Consider the following 27,394-nt stretch of genomic DNA (forward strand, 5'->3'; position numbering starts at 1 on the left):
CAGCACAGAGGTGAGACTGACAGGTCGGTAGTTCCCGGGGTCATCCTTGTTATCCTTCTTAAAAATGTGTGTGAAGTTGCCTTTTTTTTTTCCAGTCACCAGGGACTCCACCTGAATACCACAACTTTTCAAATATCATTGAGAGTGGCTTGGTGACTACATCAGCCAGTTCCCTCAGGACTCTGGGATGCATCTTATTGGGACCTATAAACTTGTAGATATTCAGGTTCCTCAGGTGGTCATGAACCCGATCTTCGCTAACAGTGGGAGGAACGTTGCTTCCCCAGTCACCTCCTACCAAACCAAACATTTGAGGGCCGTGTGGCAAGCAGTTATCAGAGAAGACCGAGGCAAAAGAGTTGATAAGTACTTCAGCCTTCTCTTTGTCTGTTGCTACCAGCTTGCCTATGTCACTTGCTAGGGGTTGTATGCCCTCCTGTACTTGACTTTTCTGGTTGAGGTATCTGTAGAAGTTGTTCTTGTTGGCATCCTTTGCAAAGCTTAGATCAAGCTAGACCTTGTCTTTCCTAATCCCCTCCCTACACAGCCTAGCAGCTTCCTTATATTCTTCCCACAGTATGTGCCCCCGTTTCCACTGCCTGTGCATTTTCTTGCTTTGACCAGCAGGTCCTGGTTCAGCCATGCCAGTCTCCTGCCTTCCTTACCTCACTTGTTACACTCACATAATATATTAAAATATAATTTCTATTTCTTGTTGAAATGCTTCCCCCTTCTCCTCCCCCCTGAATTCTTATGAGCATTCTTAGTAACAATATATTTTACAGGTAGAATCTTCTTTTTTTATTACTCTTAAGAAGTAAAGTATGTGAAGAATATAAGAATATCCTGTTTTGATATCTCCAGGTAAGAAAGAAGATTAAAGCTGTTCAAATTCATAATCAGATATCTAAAGTGCTACACAGAGAAATGGCCCCTATCAGAATCCTGATATGCTTAGTGTGTTGTTGTTGTTGTTATTTTGAACATATAAGTGCTCTTGATTCCAAACTAAGCAAGTGCCATGACAGGAACCATGTGTGGGAACAAAACCAGGCAGAATGTTGACACATGCGAGGGAGCAGAGTGCACTTGAGCTGTATTTCAGCATTTTCCCAACAAATTCTAAAGGAGAGATGGAGAATCTCCCGGGGATGACCTTAATGGAAGACATGACTCATGCAGTTTTCCCTGCTTCTGCATGGGCACCTTCTCCTTGGTATAAAAACATACCTAGGCTTTCCATTTCTACATAGGCAATGTCTGTCAGTCAGTCTACACAGCAATTCAGGATATGAAAGTATAGCACAGTATAGAACCTTCATGTGTGCAGACATGAAGAAGATAGGCAGGAGGTAATGTTTCTTTACAATGGAAGGGACACCTTTCACCAGATCAGGCTGCCCAGGGCCCCATCCAAGCTGGCCTTGAACACCTCCATGGATGGGGCATTCACATCCTCTCTGAGCAGCCTGTGCCTGTGCCTTGCCATGCTCTCCAGTAAAGAATTTTTCCCTAATATCTAACAGAAAGTTGTTTTAGCTTAAAGTCATTACTACATGATCTCTAACTACAGTCCATTATATACGAGGTTCCCAGATCTTCTATGTGGAGTAGAATATGGATGAGTTTGCCTCATAGCTGATCTCTCTGATTACTGCACTCTTATCATAAGACATATAGTGCATATATTTCCCAAACATTCTGTTCCTTTTTGCAGCCTATCTTCCCATACTGTGCTTATAAAAGCTGCCTTACCTTAAAAGCAAAGAAATGATCTGTGTATTTGTCACCGAACACAAACTTAGCACCTGTGTCAGAGTACTCCAGAAAAGTCTACAGACAGAAAAAAAAATGAAATTAGTCACAGGCTCTGTGTCACTGACAAAAAGCATGCCAATACTGCTAGACTTGTTGCAGCAATTTTGTGTGGTTCAAGGATCTCGTGCTATGCTCTTTGTGGGTCAAGGCTTAACTGACCTATGTCTGTTGGGGTCCCTGCTCTGTTCTGCCACAAGTGCAGATTGTTTCCAACTGTGTAGAAGAACGGCACAGGACAAGTTTTCCTACTTTACTAAGAGGAGAATGCATTTTTTAATCCTGATACTCTGGTACTTTTCTACATTCCTGTAATGTAAATATGTTCAATAAATGATACAGTTTGAAAGGGCGATTTGACGGCTGAGGAAACGAATATTTTACTTGTTGATTCTGGCATTGCAGTTCATTTTTATATTCCTGATGCTAATGTGTGCTATCAGTGATAAAATGTAAAATGGAGATGTAATGGCTAGTTAAGATGGCAGTGGCCATAAGCCATATGGAGCTAATGAGAGGGGGCACTAGATGCGCTTCAGTGGGAACTGAAAGGGGAGGCTGAGAATCCGACAACAAAACGCAGGTAACTTCTGTTGCTTGCAGGTTAGCAGCAAACAGATGTCAGACATGTGTCTCCACTCGTGTGCAGAGATGGTACACTCTGCACTGTCTTATTTTAAAGGCACTTCATTATCTGTACCGTGAAGAATAGTTGTATGAATGGCATCTCTGGGATGAAAAGTCTGAATGTCCTTCAGTGAGTAGTCTCTAATCTGATTTTTGGATTTTTCTTATTTAGTACTTTGCAACAATGAACTTTTTAAAAACCTTTGTGTCTGCAGACTACCTGTACAGATACCTATGGTAGGATCCTGCCCCACTCTAGAGACCTCTTACTGTTTGCAGTGAGCTGGTTTGCCTTGTCCCAGTGGTGTATTCTTCTACTTGTTCCTTACTTTCTTATATGTTTTGATAAGTATGACAAGCCCCTGGAACTAGGACTGTTCTGAAGATAATGGTGTTTCCGCCTTGCTAAATCTCAAATCTTTTCAGTATTTTTGGAAGGATACTTCGGTGTTGGACCAAGTTTTAGGTATTTCTATGAGGGCATTGGCACAAAAGCAGTTTTGTATTTGGAGATGCAAGATACGATTTTATCCCACAGAAGGTAAAGACGTTAACAAACAGGGTTACTCTGGTCATTATTTATCAACCAGTTGCATGAGGTCTTGTGCTCTCATCTGGACAAAACAGAAATTAGAAGACTGAATGCAGGTTGTCAGTTACCACTCAGAACTCAGTTTTCCTCATGAGGGGAAAACATCTAGGGGCAAATGGATTGTTGCACTGCCTGACTGTTAGGTAAGAGCCTCAAGACAGAAAAATGACATAAGAAATAAATGGTTATGTCCAGTAGCTTACCTGGATCTGAATGCCTAGCCAGTTAAATACATCAAACCCTACTTTTGTCCTCAGGATAAGAAGCCCAAGAATAAACTGCATTACTATTCCTGAAAACACTGGTCTCCAAGCAACCTAGATGGACAGGAAAATAAAAACAGATAAACTATTTGTTATTTAAATATATAACAATATACTTCAGATGTTTCTTAATATAACTAATATAATATATATAATTCTTAATATAATAATATATAAGGATTGTTTGTCTAGTCTGCAGAATAGCAGCAGCTGCCAAAGCAAGGGTCTCAGAGTTTAAGTCCCTCCTAATGGGAGAACTCTGGGATATGTCTATCTCCCTCTGAAGCAGTGCAGAAAATCTGGCTGTATAAGTGTGAACACGCCCATTTCACCAACACATACTGCAGGCAAGCAAGTGAAAAGGAAAGACAGTTCTTCCTGTGCTACAGTTTAAAGTTGGAATAAACACACATGATGGCAGCAGGCAAGTGTTACTTTCACAGCATTCTTCCTGTCTCTTCCTTCCTTCCTTCCTTCCTTCCTTCCTTCCTTCCTTCCTTCCTTCCTTCCTTCCTTCCTTCCTTCCTTCCTTCCTTCCTTCCTTCCTTCCTTCCTTCCTTCCTTCCTTCCTTCCTTCCTTCCTTCCTTCCTTCCTTCCTTCCTTCCTTCCTTCCTTCCTTCCTTCCTTCCTTCCTTCCTTCCTTCCTTCCTTCCTTCCTTCCTTCTCTCTTCTCCTTTCCCCCCTCCCTCCCTTTCTGTGTTTTTGTTTGTTTGTTTGTTTGTTTACTGGAATGGAATCACCATCCAAAAAGAAGTAACTAGGGTGATTTTTCTATAAAATTTTTATCTATTTTTGTATTATCTATTTCTTTATCATATGTTTGAGTAATTGCAGCTGTATTTCTGTCTTCCCCAGCTTGTATAGTTGAGAGTTGCTTAGTGCTAGCTATTGCTAGTCATGTGATACAAAGTCAGTTACAGGAAAAGCTGTGTCTGTACTTGAATGGCTCCTCTTTACTATGTGCACATTTCTGCTCTGCTGCCTCAGGAAAACTTTTTTTTTTTTGGGGGGGGTGGGGGGGGGAGGGGAATTGAATCTGATAATTAACAAGACAAACTGCTGAGATGGCTCTTGTTAATTCATTCAGTTGGTGTTTTAATAATACGAACAAATTAAGTGTAACGAGGACCCGTTGGAGAGCACAAAGCTTTTGGAAGCTGAGGTGAGAGTTGCCATGGCTTTTGTGATTTCACAGCGGTACAGAGAATTACAGTGGAAATGTCAGTTGGAAAATTAACATAAATGGCATCAAGGAGCCTATAACAATCTGTTAGTGAAATCTGTGGGACTGAGTTTGGCGTTTGCAGTGTGAATAAAACATGAGAGAACAAGAGCTCCATTTCCATGCAGTGAGCTTTGATGACAACAATGTACATTGTCACATACACCTGACATTCTGGAAGCTGTGGTGAGCCTGCTGAGGTTGAGAAGCAAGGAGCAACCTGCCCAGGCTTGCACTCATGCTCTGGAAGCAAAGTGCAAAATGCCTCACCTATTGCTCTGCTAGTACAAGGGACAGGAAATGGCCTTGTGAACAAGTAAGAGCCAACTGCTCATACAGCCCCATGAATGTTTCCCAAGATAGCAGAGCAAAATGGTTTTCCTCCAAAGTGAAACACATCACTGTATTCTGACAAGCTTAAATTCTGGTTTTAATGAGTTTTATGTTACTGAACTTAGCCCTAGAACAGGGAAATAGTTTTTGAGACATACAACTTAAAATAAGACAGATCCAAAATAGACTAAGTACTCACTCTTGTTGGATATTTGGAGAATATAAACATCAAGAGAATATACATCACAAGCCCACCAAAGGAGATCAGCTGGTGGGATCCCTGTTTTGCTGTGTCAAAGATGAGCCAGAAAATGATAGCTACAATAAGAGCTGCACATAGTACCCTGCAAGATAAAAAAGTATCAGGCATGACATTGTGGAGGAGTTCAGATATTCCTTCCCTCCTATCTGTCCCTGACATTTACATCTCTGTGAAAAAGACCGCTGAGCACAAGTATTAAGCTGAAACATTGAGTTGTACATAAGTGGGAAACTGTCTTTGTGCTGCTGCCATAGCCATGCCCCTCGGTGTCATCCAGAAGTGTCTTGCACCTGTGCTCCCAGAGCCAAAGGGTGGGGAACACTCAGTAAAATATGAGTGACCGTCACCTAGGCCTTGTGTTTACTAAGTGAAATGTGAAAATATGCCCTCCTTTCCTACTCTACCCTCTTTTTCCTTTCTCCATTGATTAATTCCTTAGATCTGGGCAGGAGCTTCATTTCAAAGTGCATTGTGCAGATTAACTGATGCGCACATGAAATACGTAGCACTGAAGAGCAGGCTGCAAACTGCTTACTTCTTTGCAGCTTACTGTAGCCTGTTTAGAAAAATAACTTTTAGTCACAGCAATTTTAATTACTCTAGAAACAGTGACGAAAGCAACGTATCCATCAGTCTCCACTAACAAAGAACTATGCGCAGTTTCCATACTAGGGCGACTATTCTGACAACAGTCTGAAAGATAGGGGAATACAGCACATAGCCTAAAGAGAGGAAAACTAAATACAGTTTAATTTATTTCATGTTAATTATGTCCAACTGCTGTTTAGCTTCCTCTGATTTGAATGGTATTTAGCTAAATTTACCTATGTAAATTTATTTTTTTGACCTTAATCACAAGTATGACAAGCTAGCTTCACAGAATTGTCTGCTGCAATGCTGAATAACACTTTCTGCACCTGAGAGACTTTCTTTCTCTTGGTGATCTGTGACCCACTGTTAACCACTTAATCTGGAACATGCTGTTTAAAGATTGCAGCCTACCTAATACAGCACGTACTACTTCTGAGTTGTTCCATCTACCCTTCAGGACTCTCCTGCTCTCTTTGTTCCTTCCCCTGCCGAATTGCCTAACATAGGTATTTATGTTGCAGCTGTTCCCTGATGTGACTCCAGAGATGGAGGACCACAATTTTTATAGCATCTTTCTTTGAAATCTATAGTGCTGGGGCAAACCAATGGAAAATCTTAAGTTAAAGACTAATCCGTGGTTATTTTCTGAACCTGGAATGATTCCTTGTTATAGCTCTGTCTCCCCCTGAGACGAGGTGACAAAGCCGAGAATGAAGGATATTGTACAATCTTTTTTATTTTAAAGAGATTTCACTTGCTCTTTGGAATCTCAGTGAGCCTCCTTTCACATTTTCCCAGGAGTAAGTTAAATACTCCTGATAGTTGCTAAGAAGTATTTGGAGTAAAAATCTACCATGTATAAGTATCTACAGTTTATCTACCAGATAAATATCTACCACTCCAAATAAGATTGCATGATGTTATTACAACACCAAACGTGGCTGCTATGATTTGACATCTGAAGATTAAATCAAAAAAGCTCTTAGCTCATTGCTACAGGGATACATGAACAAGTAGTTCTTCAATAACACATTTCAGTATTTAGCAGTCTACTAAAGTTAGAGCTAAGGTGTTTTTTTTGTTGTTTGTTTTTCACAAATTTCACAGTTCTCTGAGCAACTGACAATGGCATTTTTGGCTTGTAGAATGAATACAGAAGGCTACGACATCCCTAAACTTCTCTGGGCATATGCTTTTGAAGCAACAAACCCAACATACCTCAATTTGAGGATTTTTTTACTCTTTCTGCTAAGATTTTTGATACCTAGCTTTTGCACTGGCTTTTAAAGATGTTTCTGACTTGTCTTAACTGGAAAGAATTTAGTAGTCTGTGTATACTATCCAATCATGTTGTACTTTTAATGATTAATCTATCTTTATTTGCTTATGGTCCTTAAGTTTAAAAAAAAAAAAAAGCTGTAAAAGTAAACTAACACTTTGTTCTTTTGCATAAGTAAGCAGTAATTCATATTTACCATTTCAGCCAAAACCACTGTTTCTCCAAATATCTTTCTCCAGGGGAAAAAAATGCAGCAATTCTGTCTTCATACTTCGCTACTAAGAAATCCCAGCAGACGAAGAAGATGGCTAGAACAGTAATGATGAAGAGTGGCAAGGCTCTCTGAAAATTCAAGCTGCAGGCTGCAATAACCGCTGCCAAGTAAACTGCCACAGAAACAAAAGTATACATGTCATTTATGTCTTGTCTCTTTATAGAGAGAATCAAATATTAAATTCAGTTATAAGGGCATGGGTTAAAGTCAGGCCTGAGCTTGTCTTTGAGTGCTTTGAGTGCTTTTCTGACTCCTATTCTACATATTGAGAAATTTTGCTTTCATGGATAGTGTTGTTACTTATGTTCACTGATATAAACTGTACTGCTGGAAATGGTGGAATTGTTCTTCAATGGCTTTCTTTTGTGGAAGCAGAATATGTACGCTTTCACCAAGTCAAGTTCATATCAAGTATATTCATCACCTGAGAAAATAAAACCATCTGCGCAAATGCTTTATCCTGTATGAAAAAGAATGAATTCAGAAAAGTTGATCTTCTTTCTTTCACAAGAGTATGAGTTTATCCAGTAAGATCAGGAGCGATGCATAGAAACATTTGCCAATTTCCTGATTTGATGGGCCTCTGAAATAATTGGGAAGCTTAAAAGTAGTTTATCTATTTCATATAGTAGCAATGAAATAATTCGTCATTTGATACTTTCATTGCTAATGAAACTTTCAATGCTTTTAAATAATAATCTGATTTTGTCTATGGCAAGTAAGAAAGAACTACTGATTTTTGTAAGGCAAGTTGTTTTTCATGGAGTGACAGTGTAAATCCCTGACATAGTCTTAGACCTCACCTCTTTTCTCAAGCCAAGATGCATTTATACTATGAGAAAGATGAGCTGATGCTAGGAGAACAGGATATTCACTATGCAAGAGTCTCTTTTATGACCACTTCATATTATGCTGATGCTTATCTCATAGGCATGTTTTAGGTCTACATGTTCTCAGTAAGTGTTCAAGTAGAAAGAAAGATTTCAAAAAAGAAACTTGGTGACGTGGAAGGAAACAAACCAACCTACTGGATAATTAGGAAAGCAACAAGCAAGAATACTTGAATTACTTTGCAGTGCATGCTGACGCACATCAGAATATTTCCTACAGAAAACATTTGCTGTGGCTGTTACATGAATAAAAAGCTTTCATTTCCTGCGGACTTAAGTCTCATCCAGGTTGGTCCCTGACATTTTCTAGGTGATTTCATGGTTTTGAGCATGTTCCTGACATTGTAATTTAGCAAGCCACATGGACTGGGCTGCAAATTGAATAGACACGGAGTCTAAACTACCCTTTATGCCCTGAATAACAGCTTGTCAAAGTTAAAACATACTGAAGGAGCAAAGTAGCAAGGTCTGTGCTCTTGTTATGTTTGGAAATGAGCGGAGCTTTGCACTTTAGAGCTTTTTCTGGAGCTAAATTCATTTTAACCTCATTTCAAATGCATTTTTAAGGTAGTCAAGAGTAGGTTTTTTTTTGTGTGTGTGTGTGTGTGTGTGTGTGTGTCACATGTAAGACAAGCACAGCCTACAACCTCATATATATTTATTTAAATGTATATATGAATATATATATATTTATTTAAATAAGGGTTCACCAGCACTGGATGTAATATACTGTACCTGTTATTAAAATTCTGTACATCACATAGTTAATCCTGGTTCTATGTTTCTTGCAAAAATTGCAGGCTTTATGATATTTCTTTTCTAAAAGCCTAGGAAAACATAAAAAACAAACAGAGCAGACTTGTTTGTTTGAGCTGCAAATAAAAAAGTAGTTTCCACAGAATTAACAGTTTAAATTGACTACTGGAGTAAATTTATCTACTGGGATATTTTTAACGGGAGTAAAAGCTGAATTTGGATCCATGGGTGCCAAGGAAAAATAATTTTGATGTCTGCTAAGATTTTTGTGATTATTTCTCTGCTTTGCTGTTGGACAAGTAAAAAGGAAATCCATCAGTTTATCTAACAGTCCAGTGTGGCAGGTATCTACCTGATGGGCCAAAGTTAGCAGGCCAGTTCTGCCAGCTCTACTTCTGTGAGGAGCTCTGTTTACAAGGTTAGTGCAAACTCGATAAAGATTCAGTGCCCATTACTAGACCCACAAAGGCTGTTAGTGCAGTCAGTCTATCACTGCTACATGGAGTGGCAGTTTTGCTATAGTTGTGAGGGCCCAAGGTTAGAGGAAAATTTCCTGGGAAAATTTGATAGTAAGAGTTTGTCTCAAGGCTTGTAGCTTCCATCTGCACTCGTGGATGCAAATTAATCAATATAAAGCAAAAATCTTACTATAGTGTGCACAGATGCTTCTGGATTTTAAAGTTTGTTAGTTACTTACCTCTGTTGCTCTGGAAGTAATGCCTGTCATTTACTTCCACAGAAAGAACAACAGCTACAAAGAGCACAATAAGTCTTTTGTATAGAGCAAATTCTCAGCTACAAAACACTATTTTTCAACATAGTCACCACCACCAGCCATGCATTTAACCAGTGATGAACAAGTCTGCATGCTGCACTTGTAAAAATCTGCATGGCCATCCAGAAAATGGCTTGTCTTTCACAACACTGTCACCACTGCTGAAATGCATCACCCACTGCCTCACTGTGCTCACATCCACTGTTTGGTCTCCATAAACATTCAGCAAGCAGCAGTGAATGCCAATGGGTTCAATTTTTTTGTATGTGGGAATTCAGTTCCACATCTTTGCTACGTCAGCACTTCCATGTCAGATGCCATTTTCTCAGACTGTCTCTCCGCTGCCATCTGTCACACGGCAACAACATGTAACTGAATATTGGCAGGAAGGTTCAGTCTCTACTGCCATAGCATCAGCATCCACCTCCGATGTTGTGGGCCAACATAAATAAATAGGAGGCATTACTTTAGGAGCAGCCCTCGTACACTAACCTTTCACCTAAGACTCTTCAGTTCACGGGAGGTAAACTGATTTCTAATACTGAATACGTTTTTCTAGTGTCTGTTCTTACAATTATTAAATACTCTGTTTTATTTTTCTTTTCTCATCTTACTAGTGGTAACACAAAGTGATTTCATGAGGAAGGCTGAGATTTAGGGAAACAGCGTTTTAGATGATAATTCAGCATAGATTTCTGATGTTAAGTATGTGATGATATAGGTGTATCTTAGTTACAAATAAATCCCTTAGTATTGCTCAAGCTGAAAAGGAAATCGCAGCTATAGCTTATGTCCCTGTAAAGTCATGTCTCACACTCTCAGAGTCTACAAAAGCAGCAATATGTTCAGGGCTGCTAATTGTGCAGACTGTACGTGTTGAAAAACCAGATGCATCTGGAGTCAGGTACATGCTGACATTCAGCATGAATACCCTACTTTTCTGCCCTATTGTATAAGTACTCAGAACAGCAGAGAAGGAACGTTCTTGTTCATTAGTTCAAAAAGTAACAGGATCTCTGAGAAATCTTGATTGCTTTTGATATCCCAGTTTTTTGTTTGTTTGTTTGTTTGTTTTCCCTAGGAATTCCTGATGCCTCACAGATCACAGTCCTTTGCTTTTGCTCGTTAGAACATTAGGTTATCCACTCAATCTCAGCAGCGAGATAAGTTACAAGAGAAGAAATAAAAGGAGAAAGGAAAGACAGATGCATGAATAATCCAGAGTGACTTTATCAAATTTATTGTTCATCTACCATCACCAACATAAAAAGGAAAAAATATTAGCTTTGATTTGTTACTATGTATTATGAGTCATTTGGGATTTTAAATCATTACTTAAAATCACAACTCCTTGTAATTTCTTATTTAATCTAACGTCTTTCCCTGTCTTGTTATTTTATCTGCTCAGTGATTATCACTTTGATGCCAGTATATCTTAAATATATCAACCCATATGTTATAAATATACAACTCCATATCTGAAAGGTAGCAAAATAGTCTCCCTTACGATATTTGGTTATCTTGCTAAGAAAACACTGTTTGCTAAAGGCTGACTATTGATTTATACTACAGCACACTGCTGATGACTTTTACTTAACTGAAGACGTTGAAAAAGCAAATGCATTTTAAGTATACTTAAATGAGAGCTTTAATGTGATACGGTTTTGCATTCCAGCTCTATTACTGCTTGCATTTTACGACTTAGAAATCCTTGTTCTGATCTGCATGTACTCTGAGTGAAATTGCTCATACTTATTGTTATCCACAATCTGACCTTTCAAAGGTTTTGTGTCTCCGATCACAGTCTGTTCAGAGCCATCTATTGAAAGAGATCAACGATGCATTCACAATTAAGGGACACTTTGTGAATACTCCTTTTAATCAGATAGAACTAAAACATTAGATCACATTAAGGCACTGCCCAACGGTATAGGACAAGCCGTAGCCTGAATATAATTAGAACAGTGCAAAATGCTCTTCAGCTTCCAGTCTGAAAAGGAGCTCTCACTGCCCAAGGGCACGATACCAGATATTGGGGGAAGAACAAGATAACCTAGAGAATGATAAGGCCCTGTGAATTAACAGCTACTTAGCTCCTAGCTCTCCATGGGAGTACAAATAAGCAAAAATGAGTGACAAATATGGAACCTCACCTCTGCCCAAGTGCCTATCTGGGCAGAGCTCGTCTGGTCCAGTGAGCCCCTGGGCCTGGGTCTGAGGGGAGACAGACCCTACTAATCTCATTCATGCACTTGTGTACCAACACTTATTGTACAATTAGTTTATTTCTGAATATGTACTGGGTACATGTCATTGACATTTGATCTATCAAATCTCAGCTTTTGTTTTGGTAAAGAAGACTGAAAATGTTTAGCCATGAAAATGTTTCATGCTAAGCACTGCTATAGGAATGACAAAATCTCCAAAGAACAGAGAAGAGAAATGAGAGAAAATGTAAAGACTTGAAGGATGTCTAGAGACTTTTGCTGGCTCTTTAAAGCAGTATTTTAATATAGTGGCATCAGAAAGCCTAATCATAGTAAGAAGTCTTGAAAGTCCAGTATGTACAGCTCAAAAACATGAATGATCACAATTACTGCTTCTGTGTATAACTGTACCATATGTACAGGCATGAGATCATTTCAAGTTGTTCAGTCTGAGATAGAAAAACTCCTGTTTGGAACATCTAGCGAGTCAGTTCCTAGAATCGGCTGATAAAAACAGAGACTCAAAGCTGAAATGGCATGATGTATATTAGAGTGCAGAAATGTAAGTGAGCAGAAAAATTACAGTATGATTTCTATGAGGATTTAAACAAAGCATCAGTCTGATGGAAAAATATTAAGCTATAAATCACTATTTCAAATATTCTATCTCACTTTTTTGGATGTCTTACATGAGATTTATAGTTCTCATCAGAATACTAACCCACAAATAACTATCAGTGTGTACTTTCACTGTGTAGACTTAGCAACACTGCATGAGATGCATAAATTCTGCTGGAGCAAGATGATTTTATTTTATTTTTTTTTTACATCTATTCTACTCTCAACTTGCAGTGTGGTAAACAGCTATGTAAAATGAAGAACAATGTTGAATCTTCGACATTCTGCAAGAATTCACTGGTTAAGGCCTTTCTTTTAAAAAGCCCCTTTCAGAAATATTGGAAATTTCTAGCTAATTTAAAAAAGAAAAAAAAAATTGCTCCTTTAATTAATTAGAATTGTAGAATGGCTTGGGTTAGAAGAGCCCTCAGGGATCATCAAGTTGCAACCCCCCTGCCACACGCATGGTTGCCAGCCACCAAATCAAGGACTAGATCAGACTGCCCTGGGCCCCATCCAACCTGGTCTTAAACACTTTCAGGGACAGGGCATCCACAACCTCCTGGGCAGCCTGTTCCAGCACCTCACCACTCTCTCAGTAAAAAACTTTCCCGACATCTAGCCTAAATCTCCCCTCCTTTAGTTTAAAACTATTCCCCCTTGTCCTGTCATTATCTACCCTTGCAAAAACTTGATTTCTCTCTAGTTTATAATCTCCCTTTAAATATTGGAAGGGAACAATGAGGTCTCCCCACAGCTTTTTCTTTTCCAGGCTGAACAAGCCCATCTCCATCAGCCTGTCTTCATAGGAGAGGTGCTCCAGCCTTTGGACCATCTTCGTGGCCCTCCTCTGGACCCTCACCAACAGCTCCACATCTTTCCTGTGTTGGGGGCCCAAGACCTGGATGCAGTACTTCAGCTGGAGCCTCACGAGGGCAGAGTAGAGGGGGACAATCACCTCAGTGATGCAGTTTGCAAGACTTTAGAATCATAATTTCACATGCATTTTGGCTGAAAGGCAAAGTGATTTTAAAAACAATGTATTTCTGTATCATTCAAATTGTGGTACAAAGGTCTGCACTGCACAAGGGTATGGCAGCAACATTTTGAGGTCTTGCTCCAGAAGCTGGAACACTGGCAGCTGACTGCTTAGGCTGTGATGAAGTGAGTGGATTATCTGCCCATCCAGAAGACATTACCCTCTTAAGCGTAGTTTCTCGTCATCTGCTGAGTCATGTTTATTTTCATGCAGATCACTCTCAATATTGATGAATTCATCCTCCTGGAAAACAGATCAGTACCAACACTGTAAGACGGATGCACGCTTGTTAAGTAACATGTGAAAAACAAAGATACCAATGGGTGGCCGAAACAGTCCCAAGACTTTCCCCTTCCGCACTGAGTGCACAGCTACAGTTCTCCTGTCTGCCACCAACACTGTGATAACTAGTAGGCAAATAAGGCAGTTAAGCTGTGACTGCCAACTCATGAGTGTTTTGAGTTACAAACTTTCGCAAGACTTGCACATGATTTTGAAAGAGAAAATAAAGGAAAAAGAAAACACCTTCTAGTGTTATTTGGAGCTAAATAGGCACCCATATAAAGCAGCTCTGCATATCTACTGAAGAGTGAATGCTACAGGTGGGGACTGTATAGCTGCCTACACACCAACTCACTCAGCACTTACAACCACAATGTGATCTTTTCCACAGGGACACACCCAGTATCTGCACCTTTCCCTTCCTGCTGGCTGTGCTTTGCTCCTGGCATGGCCTGTGGGCTGGGCACAGGCTGGCACTGGGCCTGCGGGCAGGAGAGCAGGGTGCTGGGTTCATGTGGTTTGTAAAAACAGGTGCTTGTGCTGACACCTTGCCTTCACCCAGAAGCATATTTCACTGCAGCCAGCAGGCATAGCATAAAATCCATAATCTGCTTCTGGTTCATACCTGAATCTTCCCTTGTCAGGGAAATTGTGATGTTTCCTCCTGTACCTCATTGCTCGCTTTAGATTTCTAATCTTACCTTGTACTATATATGTTTATATGCAGTCTAACAAGTCAGTTTCTTATCAGGAACACTATAAAGCTCCTCTTTTCATCTCATTTTGTGCACTTGTGTGTTCTGGTTTGTTCCCATTTCTCTGCCTGTCATCAAGCGACTTGTCCAAGTCCCCTGGAGAGCAATATTCAGCTGAGGCGCAGCATGACGAGGCCACACACCAATCTGGTTACTAGTAGCCAAGCCATTTAATAACTGCACACAGCCATTTATATAGAGCGGTACAAATAGCATGCTAAGTACAACAAGGCACAGTTCTCATAACACGGTTGCTTGCAGCTTGTCTCACAGCACCTGGCACAGCGATCTCTATCACAGCTCCACTTTCCTTTCACCTACTCCCATCGTTGTTCTGTGTGAGACAGTGATCCATAGCGGCTGTTTTGCTCTCAGTTACCCACGGGGAGATAAACATGACCTCCCTGGGTCAGCCATCCATCCACATCTACCAAAATGGTAGGGAGCTTTGTTCCAATGCTGCAGCATGCACTCAGCTCTGTCACACTCGCAGTGTCTGGGAGGCATGTGGCTTCTCAGATGCCTCTGGGAACTGGCTTGGTGCCACTCAGAGGCTCACCAGGTGCCCATCCCACCTGTATGTACCTTGGTGTTCATAGTAGGGACTAAGGCGGGACTGGCACCCAGGCACCAGTTGTTGCTGGGCTCCTTGGCATTCAAAGGCAGAACAGCAACTGAATGCCATGTGGCCTGGCTGCCCTCCTGCCTGCTGGCTTTAACACCCATCCTGAGCAACATGACAGGTTGTGTGCTCCATGGTGTCTGGAAACTTCCACAAAGGCAAACACTGTGTTTCTGGGTGCAGAATGGCCTGTACTGGGCAATGTCTATATTCTCTAGGGAGGAAATGTCCCTGCAGGCCTGGCCTGTGAGTGAGTTCAACTTTTCTTTGTTGCAAATGTTTATAGCAGCCCTGTTCCCCAAGCTGATTTTTGTATATCAGCGTATGCCCTGGAGCATGACCCTGCCTTCAGAATGGCTCTTCTGCCCACGCTGGGATTTTGCCATTCCACTGAGAGTTCTGGTGAGTCCTCCATTAGCATCAGGCAAGAAAATCTCATGGACAGAGCTGATAAAGGATGGACGTGTGGCCAGTGATTAAAATGTCATGTAGGAGACATGGAAACATGCATGGAAACTGCTATTCACTCCCCTGTAACAAATCCCACAGCAGTGCAGATGTTGTGAAGCAATACAAAGCTGTGCTCTAAGGTATGGACATATTTTCCATACGCTTGATTTCTTTCTTTCTTTCTTTGGTATCTACTGTGAAATAAAGTAAATCTGAAAATGCAGATCCTGCCACCTGCTGAATTGCTGTTTTTCTGGTAAGTGGGAGCAGTTCTCACAGCAGCTGCAAAAAGTTGACTTCTTCCTGAAGGGACAGTGAGTGCAGAGGCTATAGAAATATCATTTTTTTTCTGGGCTTAACTTCAGGTTCTCACAAGGTTTTGAATCTGTAGGGAGAAAAATCTCAGGCCCACCTTATAAATCAGGAGTGGATTCCTTCTGTGTTGAAGAGCTATGCTTCCAATTTTGTAGGTAACTGTGCTCCTTATGGCACTGTGTCCGTGCCTCTGGCTACAAGTGATAGCAGTGTCCCACACCTCCCTCTTTTCTCTCCACCACTGTCCTTGACACATCTGCTTCACATGTGGCCAAAGTCAAACTGTACTTTCCTGTTCCTTTCCCCCGTGCTGCTGTGTCATTCTAAGGCCAGGAGCTCCGCTGTATCACCCACCACCTGCACCACGGTTCTTTAAATCCATGAAATACACTGGTGCAATAAAGATTCGAGGCAGTGAAAGCTGGGAAAGATTGTTTTCAAATATTCATCTTGAGAATATCACCTTTTTTTTTTTTTTTTTTAATTCAGTGATTTTTAGTTTTATAAAAAGTATCAGTCCATCTTTTTACATTGTTTCCAAGGTATTTTAACAGATCCAGAATATTATGTTAATCCTTATTGTCATAAATACTGTCTTGTATAAGTATTAAAAAGAAGATCTGAAATCAAAAGTTATATTGTGGCTAACTCTGTGCAGAGGCACAAGGGAAAGAGCGAATGGATCCAAACCCTTTCCTTCTTTTTAGTTTGGCCAAACATAATGCCAGATTTGGGGAGGTGGAGCTCCTTGTTGTGGTTAACTCAAGGCCTATGTGAAGGACGTAGACTTCTGCCACCAGGGGCATAGAAAGCCTGTTCCAATTTGCTCCAAAGCTGCCATATAAGCTCTTTTCTCTACAAAGACATGGTATGTTTATGAATCTTTGTAGATATGTGCATCTCTGGTATGTTTGCACAAAGTACTGACTGAACACTGTCAGCTGAACTGTTTCAGTGGGAAACTAGTTTCTTTGATTTTATAAGGGCTGTTCTGAAAGTAAAGCCTTGTTTGTTTATTTTTCATGTTGACCCATGATGACAGAGGAAGATGGTGGTGGTATGGCAGCAGAGGCTGAACCTTCCCACCAATATTTTGTTACATGTTATTGCAGATGGCAGCAGAGGGGCACTCTGAGAATATGGCATCTGACATGGAAGTGTATATGAAGGTGTGTCATTAAATTCCTGCACGCAGAACATATTGCACCCACTGACATTCATCAATATTTACTGAACGTCTAAGGAGACCAAACAGTGGATGTGAGCTCAGTGAGTCAGTGGGTGGTGAGTTTCAGTAGTGGTGTCAGAGATGTGAAAGACAAGCCATGTTCCAGGTAGCCATGCAGAGCTGTCACAGCACAAAATGAAGGGAGTCTCCACCAACTCATCTGCACAAATCAGTGAATTACAATCAGGGAACTGTGTACAAAGCTGAATATTGGCTTCACTGCCTTGGAAATGATGGCAGCAGCTTTGGAATATCGCAACATTTATGCCAGGTAGGTCCCACAGATGGGAACACAGGAACAGAAAGAACACTGTATGCAAGTTTGGTAGGTCCTATAGGACCAGTACAAGGTGACAATTTCCTGAATCACATAATCACCAGTGACAAGATGTACTGTCACCACTATGAGTTCAAATGGCAGCCTGAGGGAAGAGCGGCGACGTGAATTCCCAATCAAAGAAAAAGTTCAAGACAGGTCTCAGTGGGTAAAGTGATGTGCACTGTGTTCTGGTATAGGAAAGAGGTGATCTTTCTGGATTTCCTGGAACCCAGACAAGCCACCAACACTGGTCACTACATTGTGATCCTAGATAAGTGGAAGGCTCAAACTTCCACGGTCAGTCCAGAGAAGAAGACAACTTTTCTCTTGCAATGTGATAATGCCAGGCCCCATATCAGTTGAAGCATCATGAAGCACATTGCCAATGTTCGTTGGACTAACCTATCACTCCCACCATACTGTTTGGACTTGTCATCTTCAGACTTCCATTTCTTCAAACCACCGAAAGATGGGCTGTGTAGACAACATTTTCCTAGCAATGATGCCATTGTAGCAGTTGTTAAACAGTGGTTCACTTCCACTGGTGCAGATATTTACAAGTGCAGCATGCAGGCTCTTGTTCATTAGTGGAAAAAATGCATAGCCAATGGCGGTGACTATGTAGAGAAATAGTGTTTTGTAGTTCAGAATTTCCTTTATCCAACATATTTACTGTGCACTTTGTAGCTGTTGTAGTTTCCATGGAAATAAACAGAATCACAGAATCACCAAGGTTGGAAAAGACCTCCAAGATTATCCAGTCCAACCATCTACCTACCACCAGCATTTCCCCACTAAACCATGTCATCCCCTAGCACAACATCTACATGTTTCTTGAACAATTCCAGGGACAGTCACTCAAGGATCTGATCGAATATATACATTTTTTTAGGCTCATATGACTTCCAAAATTCTGCACATGCATAAAGCTTCCCATTTTTCTGTTAGTGGGACTGAAGACTGATCATTCTTCAAGTGCCACCACATAAATAGAAGGCATCACTTTCAGAGTGACTTACAGAAATAGAGCTTTCATTGGCTGTCACTACTTTTCTTGGTTTTTAAGCAGTTTTCGTGAAAGTTATTTTATTCCATTCTTGGATGCTCTCCTTCTTGATTTTTTGAAGAGGCAGATACAGACATTGTCTGCTAGGATCTCACATCCCAGTCCAGTTTGCAGCTCTGTGTACTGGAATAATATGGGTGATCCCTTCCATCATTACAAATCTAGAATCGCTTCAGCTTTGACAGGCAGGAGGAAAGCGGAGTCATTTCTTTGGCAACATGACTTTTCTGCCTCTGTTCGTATGCAAAACTCATTGAAAGAAAGAAAGGAAAATTCAACACCGGGAAAGCTCTATTTCTTACATGTGACTTCAGATGCCATCATCAAATTTGTTAAGTAGATATCACAAAACAGGAATGTGTATGTATATAAAGTATTTACCAAGAATTCAGGGCAACAGTTTATTTCTTGGTATGAGTGTGAAAACTAATAGATGATACTAGAAAATATCTATTGTTGGGAAAAAAAAAAGTTCTGTTTAAAAATGTCTCCTACCTTTGTAGTTAGCTACTCACTATGTGGATTTAGACAAACTGACAGTCAGAAAAAATCAAAATATTCGTATTGTTTTTGTACTGTATTCTCTTTTTTTCTCTCTTTGGTCAGTCACAAGCCAAAGCTGTTGCCTCCATATTGTGTTTTTTCCTAAAATTTCCCATGTTGGATGCAGTGATATTTGATAATATCTGTGTCCTGACTGAAAGACAGCATCAATAACAAACAATGTTTCCAGATCCCCTGTTTTCAACTTTTCAGGAGAAAATACTTCTGTATCAACTCTTTATCAACAAGATTTCCTCTGAACACCATTTCTGATACCTGTTTTCCATCTTGCATTAAGCCACTGTGATACTAGAAAACTTTGTTTTCTAGAACCCGACGCGTTCTGTTAATTTTCTGTGTTTTTTTTTTCCTTAATATATTTCAGAGAACAAAATTGGCTTTCCTGTTAGCTTACAAGTTTTAAATCAAATCCATAGTTTGTTAAACTATCTGTCTTGGATATGTTATAAGCTACTTAAATTGAATTTGCTGTTAATGAGTTTACATCAGACTGTTCTAAAAACTGCATTTTTTTCACCTGTCAATAATAATAATAATAAAAAGTTAGATGCATACCTGATTAGTATGTACATTTTTCTCATGTTCTGAATTCTTGATTCTCTGTGAACTGTCTCGAAGATCTTCCTGATTTACAATGCCAATGTCTTCATTGTCATTCTGGGATACAGCAAGACCAGAAATAGGGTCAATTCAGATCAAAAGCAAGACCCTTTCTTATGTTGATTTTATTCTGTGATTCCTGAGCTTCCATGCTTCACTTTACTGGTACAGAAGAGCCCAAAACTCAGTCTACAAAATGCATGTGTTCATGTCCTTGCACTTCTACACAAAGCTGTGCTGATCACAGAGCTCAGCTAGTGTCAATCTGCTGTTTTCTCGACCTAGAGCAGCATTTTCTACTCTTTGCTTCAGAACTTGCTTAACACACTAACAAAGATGTGTCCATTCTCCCCATTACAACAAAATGGCTCATTTGGGTCTTTCCCAAGCTGTTAGCATCTTTTCTTCAAGCCAGTGCTGTCTTTTAATGCATGCATGTCGTATGTGTACAGTGTTTTAACATGTATTTCAGTTGCTTCTGAAATAAAACTCAGGAGTGTCTTTAAAGGCAGCAGTTGGCTTTACTACATTAGCTCTCTGTGGTATGCCTTTTATTAGTATGTACTAATTGGCTGTACTTTTCTGTCAGTTGTTACAAGTTCCACTATTTCTACACATTTTTATTTTGAAGCTGAGTTTTCTTGTTTCCTTCTTTCTTTTTCTTTCCTTCTTTCCCTCTCCTTTTTTTTTTCTTTCTTCCCCCCCCCCACCCCCTTTCTTTCTATAAAACAGTCATTTCGCTGTGTTCTATTCTATGATGCATGTCTTTAATATGGTAAAAAATAGTAAATTACCTACATTTAGTCTTCTAAGAAAATAAATGCTTTCAGATGAACAATACAAAATAAGCTTAATCATAGTGAACTATGATAAAGGCAAAAATGAATAATAATTCTATATAAATAAATTTTGCCTTTTAGCAGAAACATGAGTTTAAAAGCACCCAGAACACATTTCAGTAATGTGATTTTCTTAAAGATGCTCTAACTTCACAGAAGTGTCAGTAAAAGCATTTCTAGAACTGAGAGAAGAGGAAGGCATCACAAAAACTGCCAGTTCGTCTGCTGCGGCCTTGATAAACCAAATGCCAATACACAATTTCCATTCCTTCTCTTGAAAAGAGTATCTTTGCATTCCCTTTGAAGAGCAGTGTTTGTTTTTAAAAGAGCAACTCTGTTACTTGTCTGTCTTCTAACTATGCTGTTTTAAACGTTTCCTATGGCTAGCCCAGCAGCCCGTGCTTAAGGTCTCTCCTGAACACTCCCTACTCATTTCAAAACGAGAGAACACTCAGTTCAAAAATAGCAAAAGCAATGCTTTACTGTGGGAATTAAATTTAATACATAGGAGATTCTACATAGAATACTGAAGCTGAAGCAATTCAGTTCTGTAATTGACAATCACAAAGGACAGCGTTCTCCCTGAAGATTTCAGCATTTGTTACTGAGAGCAAGAAAAGGCAGAGATTTCTTAGGATTTTTGCTCAAGAACACATGAAAAACAGGAAGTGTGTTTATTGCTGTCTTCAGACAAGATGCACAGAATAATTTGTGTTGAAAAAACCTCTTGAAGTTGCTTTGTACAACCCTGTTCTCAACCACAACAGTTACATAAGAGTTTTATTTTTAGAGTGATTAAAATATATGAATGTATGAGCAATATAGTAGATGACGTCATTGCTGAAACTCTAAATAATGTGCTCATGGAATGATAGCAACGTATTACTTTCTACAAGCATAAGAAGTGCTCACTTCAACAGATCACACCATATTTCTGGCATATTCCAAATTTACTAGGAACTGATCAATTACTATTGATTGCAAGATTAAGTCAGAGAGGTTTAGTAACAGACTGAGAACAGTCTTTGAATGAGTCCCATGAAACCGAGCAGTTTTAATGTACTGGCAAATAATTGTCTTTCCTCCTTCCCATTTTAAATTGTGTTATCCTATCTGGTGAAAAAGCATGTTATTTTAATATTTTTTGACCCTAGGCCTTGAAGAAAAAGAATTAACCAAATTTCTTATCAGAAGAGCAATATTCAAGTGACAAAACCAACCAACCAACCAACCAACCAAAAACTCCACCATATTCCTCCCCTCCCCCCCCCTACTTTTCAGAGTATTTTTAGTTTACAGAAGAAAATCTTCCACTAAGTATCAACCAGTGTGTGTGTTTCTCAACAGCTGCTCTAGATTGCTGCCTGAGTACCCATCACAAACAGAGAAGCATCTGCTTCATTCGCTTGTGTTTCCTTCCATCCACTTCCCCAGTAAAGTCTGCAGAATAAAACATTGTAACAGAAAACAGGAGAAAATGCCGGCCATTTCTGAGTTAACTGCATATACAGCGGCACAAGGAAGCAGGAAGTTAAAAACAAGTTACTGTAAGTTGAATGTGAAAAATCCTCTTTCCGGTAGCATACACAGAAAAGGTTACAGATTTGGTCTATGTACTTTGAATAGTAGCAATTATGACCAGTATCACACAGATTTCACATTCTGCCGAACCTTCCTGGTTGGAGTTCCCCACTTGCAGAACGTTTGATTAAATAGCAAAAGCATGGATTTTTCTTGTACTTATATGCAATGTGCTCTTTCAGCATCAGCATTCTGCTCCTCAGATGAGCTGTTCGCTCACCAAGCCTTTTGAATAGCTACATTCTTTGAGCTGCCTTCCTATCTCCTCCTTGATTTTCCAGGGAGTGTAGTTCCCAGAAAGAGCTCAAACAAACTCGATTTCGATTGCACTTTTAAAAACTGCGCCCACTCCAGATGGTTTTCCACCCTGCCAATTAGTGATTACAACAGATTGGCCGTCAGCGTGTCCAAGGCACTTGCTTTAACTGTTTTGCATTTCAAGGTGGATCATTAAATTAGCTTCTGAGATTAGAATCAGAGTGCTTAAAGAACTCGGTGCAAAAGAGATCCTTCAGAAGCAAATGTTTTTATTTGGATTAGGTGGATTTCATGGATTGTTTTCAGTAAATTGAAACAAAACCGCCTAAGTTTACAGCTCAAACTTTTGCTATTCTTTTAGCATTCAGTGCAATTTAAGGACATTCGCCTGAGCTTTCCCTCTCCCTGCCCTTGTGAACTGTTTTTGATTAGCCAGTGTCACCACTGTGAAAGATAGAAAATGAACCTTAAATACCGAGGGGAAACATTTCTAATCAATAATCACAGTGTTCACGTGTTGAAATGGGTTGTAAATTAAGCTCATCGACCTCTGAGTATGTTAGAGTTTTCTTTAAAAGCTCACGTTGTCTGCCTTGAGTAGGGCAGTTGAATGGCATCTTGAAATGCTGGATGAACAAGTTATAACGATAGACTGGCACAAGCGGCAGCCATAAAAAAGAATTAGAACAATTAAGTGTATAAGAAAGAGAAAGCAAAATGTAGAAAAAGTGTCAGAGGGAAAAACATCTTCACATTCTTGAGAAGATGACAAGGTGTGTATGGCCACTCCAGTTGTGGCATTGTAGTAAACAAGAACACAAAGAGTTTGACCAGGACAAAAATCCTACAGGCTTTACCTGAGCACAAAAGACCAACAGGTATGACCAACTTTCACTATTTCTTGCAAGGAACAGAGCAGCATATCATAGTAGGATAACTTCTAAGTATATTTTTGTTAAAACAAACATAGCTTTGAAAAGAAAGTTTGAAAAATGTGGGAAAACATCATATACTTTCCTGCCTGGGTCTGATGGTGGTGTCTTCATAATTTCCAAGGAAAATTTAAACAATGACGTCCACGAAATGGAAATATTTAGTGGTTTGTGTACTCTTCATTAACCAAGGACACAAAAATGTTCAGGAAACTTTGGAGAATAGCAATAAATGCAGTGATAAATAAAAGGCATTTTTTTTTTAAGATAAACTGTAAGGATATGTGCTTGAATGGAATGGATTATAAAAGCTTCCTATGTCATGGAAGTACCAATGTACTTATGCAGCATCAATAAATGCAGTTATAAGAGGGATCTCTCCTCGGGTAAGCTTCTTGAAAGCATGATGTACAAGGCTACAGGAACCGGTTCTGACAGCTTAATGCATCTTAACACCGTCAATCAAAGGCCAATGAACAATAAATATTTACTGGCTGCAATCTGCTCTTTGCATTGTATTTAGTTTATTTTTTAACTCTAAGTTCCTCCATGAGTCAGGAGGGTGTTTTTTTTGTTTTTTTTTTTTTTTTTTTTTTTTTTTTTGTCTCACCTACCTTTTCTTTGTATGAGCCAGCTCTTACTGTTCCTTGAGGAATTTATGACTCTTTGTTTAACGTCACCATTAGCAGAGATCTGAATCATCAGAACTAAGTAAAACCTTTGCATCTCAAATGTAGGATAAACCACAAACTAGGTATATAAAATCCAATTTTTAAGGCTACTATTAGCATTTCTAGGCCTATCAGTATGAAATCCTTAGGGCAGCTGCAGTGAACCTAATCTAGTGAGAGGTGTTCCTTTCTATAGCAAGAGGGTTGGAACTAAGTCCCTTCTAACCCAAATCTTTCTATGATTCTAAGATGATGATGATCTTCCAGCTGGTGCTATTGGAAAAGTAAACTGACCCAGACTGAAAGCAAGGGATATGCTAGTGTTTCTGTTTATTATGACATTATTGTGGATTAATGTAGAGAGTAGTTACCTATCCTTCTCTGTCTTATTTTCTTCAGTGTGAGTCACATGTTGAGACAGAGATAAACAACGTAAGCATTTACTCCTTCTGGTGTCCAAAATAAGGGAAAAAGAAAAAACAATAAAAAACCAAACAAAATCCAAATCACCAGAAAATGTGACTCAAGGCCCAGGATTCACTAATGGATGGTCTCAGTAATTCGGCACTTGGGTTATGTAAGTCAGAGATTTCCAAGCTCTTGCAAACTTCTGCTGTGAGAAGGACAGGAGGCATCTGAGTTACTTGTGCATTGCCCAGGTGAGGTAGGTGCACATAGCAGAGATTTACCAGAGTCACTCTTCTGTATTCCACAGAGACTGCTGAGGAATGTAGTGATTTGGGGTTTGGGAAGCTCAAGAGCACTTGGCACTGAGCTTCTGCACCTATGGAGGGACTCCTATCCTCCATGGGTTTCTACACACAGGTTTTGGAAGCTGGTCCAGGCCCCCGCTTTATATGAAAATGAAGCCAGGATGATGCTCTCCATTACCTCAACCATTTAAACTGAGAGACACTCAGGTTCACATTGTTCGTCTACCTGCTCTGAAGCAGAGATGCGATGAGGGCACTGTGATTACCCAGGAGAATGCCCTGACTGCCAGGTTATCGTGTTTTAAGAGTTATCACTCTCTCTCCTCTTGAAGCAGTCCCACTTAGAATTATTGACTACTGATGGGAGTAGGGACTTGCCCCTAGCTCCCTTACATCCCAGATGTTCCTCAATTGGCATGTTATCAAATCAACCTCTTGTGTGTGTGTATCATATAGCCCAATGAATATTTATTAGTATAAAATGTGGGCATGTCACTGGTGCTATATCATATTTAGCATCCACAAATGTTTTTCTGTACTGGATACTGTTGGCAGATATTAATGCCCACAGCATGCTGCCCTTCCTATTAGCTGCGCCCTGAGACAGTGCAGGGATTGAAGACTGCAGGGAAAGAGCAAGGAATGTTTTGGCATCAGAGCAGTCTTCAGAGCTACAACTTTTCCCTTGTCTGTTCTACTTTCAGAAACAAAGGACAGTGAACTGGCCTGGCTGTGGATTCACAAGTTTCTGTTTATTCCCACTCTGATATTCCTATGACAGTGCAAGAATGCCAAGCACTGAGAAACAAGAACTAACACTAAATGTGCTTCTGCTTTTGAAATCTGCATTTTTAAAATGGCTGTTAACATTCCCTCATCCACATGATATGCAGAACCTTCTGTGTTGACTCCTTACCTCCACTCTGCATTCTTCTCTGGAGCAAAACATACAATTACACTTATATTACATGTGGAAGAAAGATATGCCCTGCTCTGATTATATGAATATTTTTCTCATGTTATTAATGTACGTTGCTTTGCTGTCTGCTGCGTAACACTGATCTTTTCAGCACAACTCTAAATCAGGCATCCTCAGGAAAAAAGCAGCACTGGTACAAGAGGAAAACTGGTTGAGTTAGTCCTGAGACCTGTTAGGTTATCAAATATTACCAAGTCAGAAGGCTTCTCAAAGATACCAATATACCAGCTAACAGAGGGAGCAAGAGAAGCCTGTGTCAATTGCAGCTCTGCCTTTTTGTATAAAAGCCATATATTTTGGCAAGATTTCAGTGCAGAACGTGCAGAATGTTTGTTCAGGGACTGAAGTAAGCTTTGTTCGTTGTTCTAAGTGCTTTCCCCACAGAACAAAGGAAACCTTGCTTACCTGGAAGGTCAAATTGTGCACTCCCGAGTGATCACGAGTGGTCTCCTTCAGCTCCATGTACCTAGCATGGACACAAGAGTTTTGGATGAGTGTTGAAATCTACTTGTAGCACAGGGCAACAGCAGCCAGCATCTGGTTAATCCATCCACAGGGTCTGTGATTACCTCCTGAAGACTAATTAAATGGATGGATTCTCAGGTTGCACTTGCTCACTTCTAGCTCCACCTTCTCTCTCCCGTGGACGGCCTCTTTTGGCCAGTGTGGGAGGTTGAATTCGATGTTTCTTGAGAAAGGAAGGGAGGTTTTCTTCATGCTCTGAAAGGTAGATATCTCTGTGGCATGTCATGCATTCACTTGGGTTCTTGCTTGGGGAAGCAGATAGTGAATGGAAAATTTTCTCCACTCAGATCTTTATGACGTCAGTACAGTTTTTGTCCCCCTCCCTCTCCCCCCCTTTTTTAAAGCTATTTTAAATAACCATTTCTGTGGGGTTATCATGGTTCTATTTTCATAGTCATTAAATATTTCATCTACAACAGAAACAACAAAAACAAACAGAAAAGGAGAAATTCTCACACCTTCAACAGATATCTGTTACGCATTTTTAGTTAGCATGCCAAATCTTATGACACAGGATCATTTGGTTATCTGTCGTAACATTATTCACCTTTAAATAGAGAATTTCTTATTACATGTTTTCGAGATCATTTCCTGTATGGAGAAGTTATGTTCCTAGAACAGTTAATTAGATCTCCTAAACTTATTTTTATTTGTCTGGACTTCTCATTTACAGTTAGTTCTCTGCAAATTTACTGAAAATAGCTCTTTTACTGAAACAAATCTCTGAAAAAATTTGAATGAATATATTTTTGACTTTAAAGAAAACAAAAAAATTCTCTTTCTTCAAAGTACAACAACATATTTTAGGTACTTGTTAGCTTCCTGAATTCATGATTTCTCCTTGAAAATTGAAAATGTTATGTGTTTTTTCTCTTCCTGTGAAAGAGCAAAAAATTATGTCCTGTTTTAGGAATAAAGATACGATCGACTAGCATGGGAAAGCAGAATTGTGCGAAAAATAAGGTGGTGCATCTTTCTGAGGAATAATCTAAATATGTTTTATTTATACTATAAATCATATTTGCGGTATATAGTCTTTGGATCTAACTATTGCTTAAAAAGATGAATAGTTTTTTCCCTGTTCAAACATGGAAAAAAAGAATATATAATTAAGAATCTTTTGATGTCTCAGGTTTTTAAATAAGTGCTTG

The 27,394-nt window shown here is 39.6% G+C and overlaps 1 protein-coding gene and 1 long non-coding RNA gene across 3 annotated transcripts in view; one reads left to right on the plus strand and one right to left on the minus strand.

Moving 5' to 3' along the window:
• Positions 1-26,380, minus strand: part of SLC28A3 (solute carrier family 28 member 3) — a 43,392-nt gene extending 17,012 nt beyond the window's left edge. Inside the window, exons 1-9 of one of the 2 annotated variants that reach the window (XM_040656460.2) lie at positions 26,288-26,380; positions 26,124-26,184; positions 19,701-19,802; positions 13,705-13,787; positions 8,885-8,976; positions 7,182-7,371; positions 5,053-5,197; positions 3,238-3,351; positions 1,756-1,833 (exon numbers count right to left, since the gene is read on the minus strand). In XM_040656460.2, the coding sequence (XP_040512394.1) occupies positions 1,756-1,833; positions 3,238-3,351; positions 5,053-5,197; positions 7,182-7,371; positions 8,885-8,976; positions 13,705-13,787; positions 19,701-19,802; positions 26,124-26,180 (861 nt within the window). In that variant the 5' untranslated portion in view covers positions 26,181-26,184; positions 26,288-26,380. Of the gene's footprint in view, positions 1-1,755; positions 1,834-3,237; positions 3,352-5,052; positions 5,198-7,181; positions 7,372-8,884; positions 8,977-13,704; positions 13,788-19,700; positions 19,803-26,123; positions 26,258-26,287 lie in introns of those variants that run through there. The other variant, XM_015280378.3, reaches the window with a different exon arrangement.
• LOC121108595 lies at positions 4,345-7,465 on the plus strand. The gene is made up of 2 exons (XR_005843225.1): positions 4,345-4,836; positions 7,225-7,465. It is a non-coding gene; the product is annotated as an uncharacterized LOC121108595 (long non-coding RNA).
• Positions 26,381-27,394: the final 1,014 nt, after the last annotated feature.

This window comes from Gallus gallus, chromosome Z, assembly GCF_016699485.2.
Source record: "Gallus gallus isolate bGalGal1 chromosome Z, bGalGal1.mat.broiler.GRCg7b, whole genome shotgun sequence".
Lineage (NCBI taxonomy): Eukaryota > Metazoa > Chordata > Aves > Galliformes > Phasianidae > Gallus > Gallus gallus.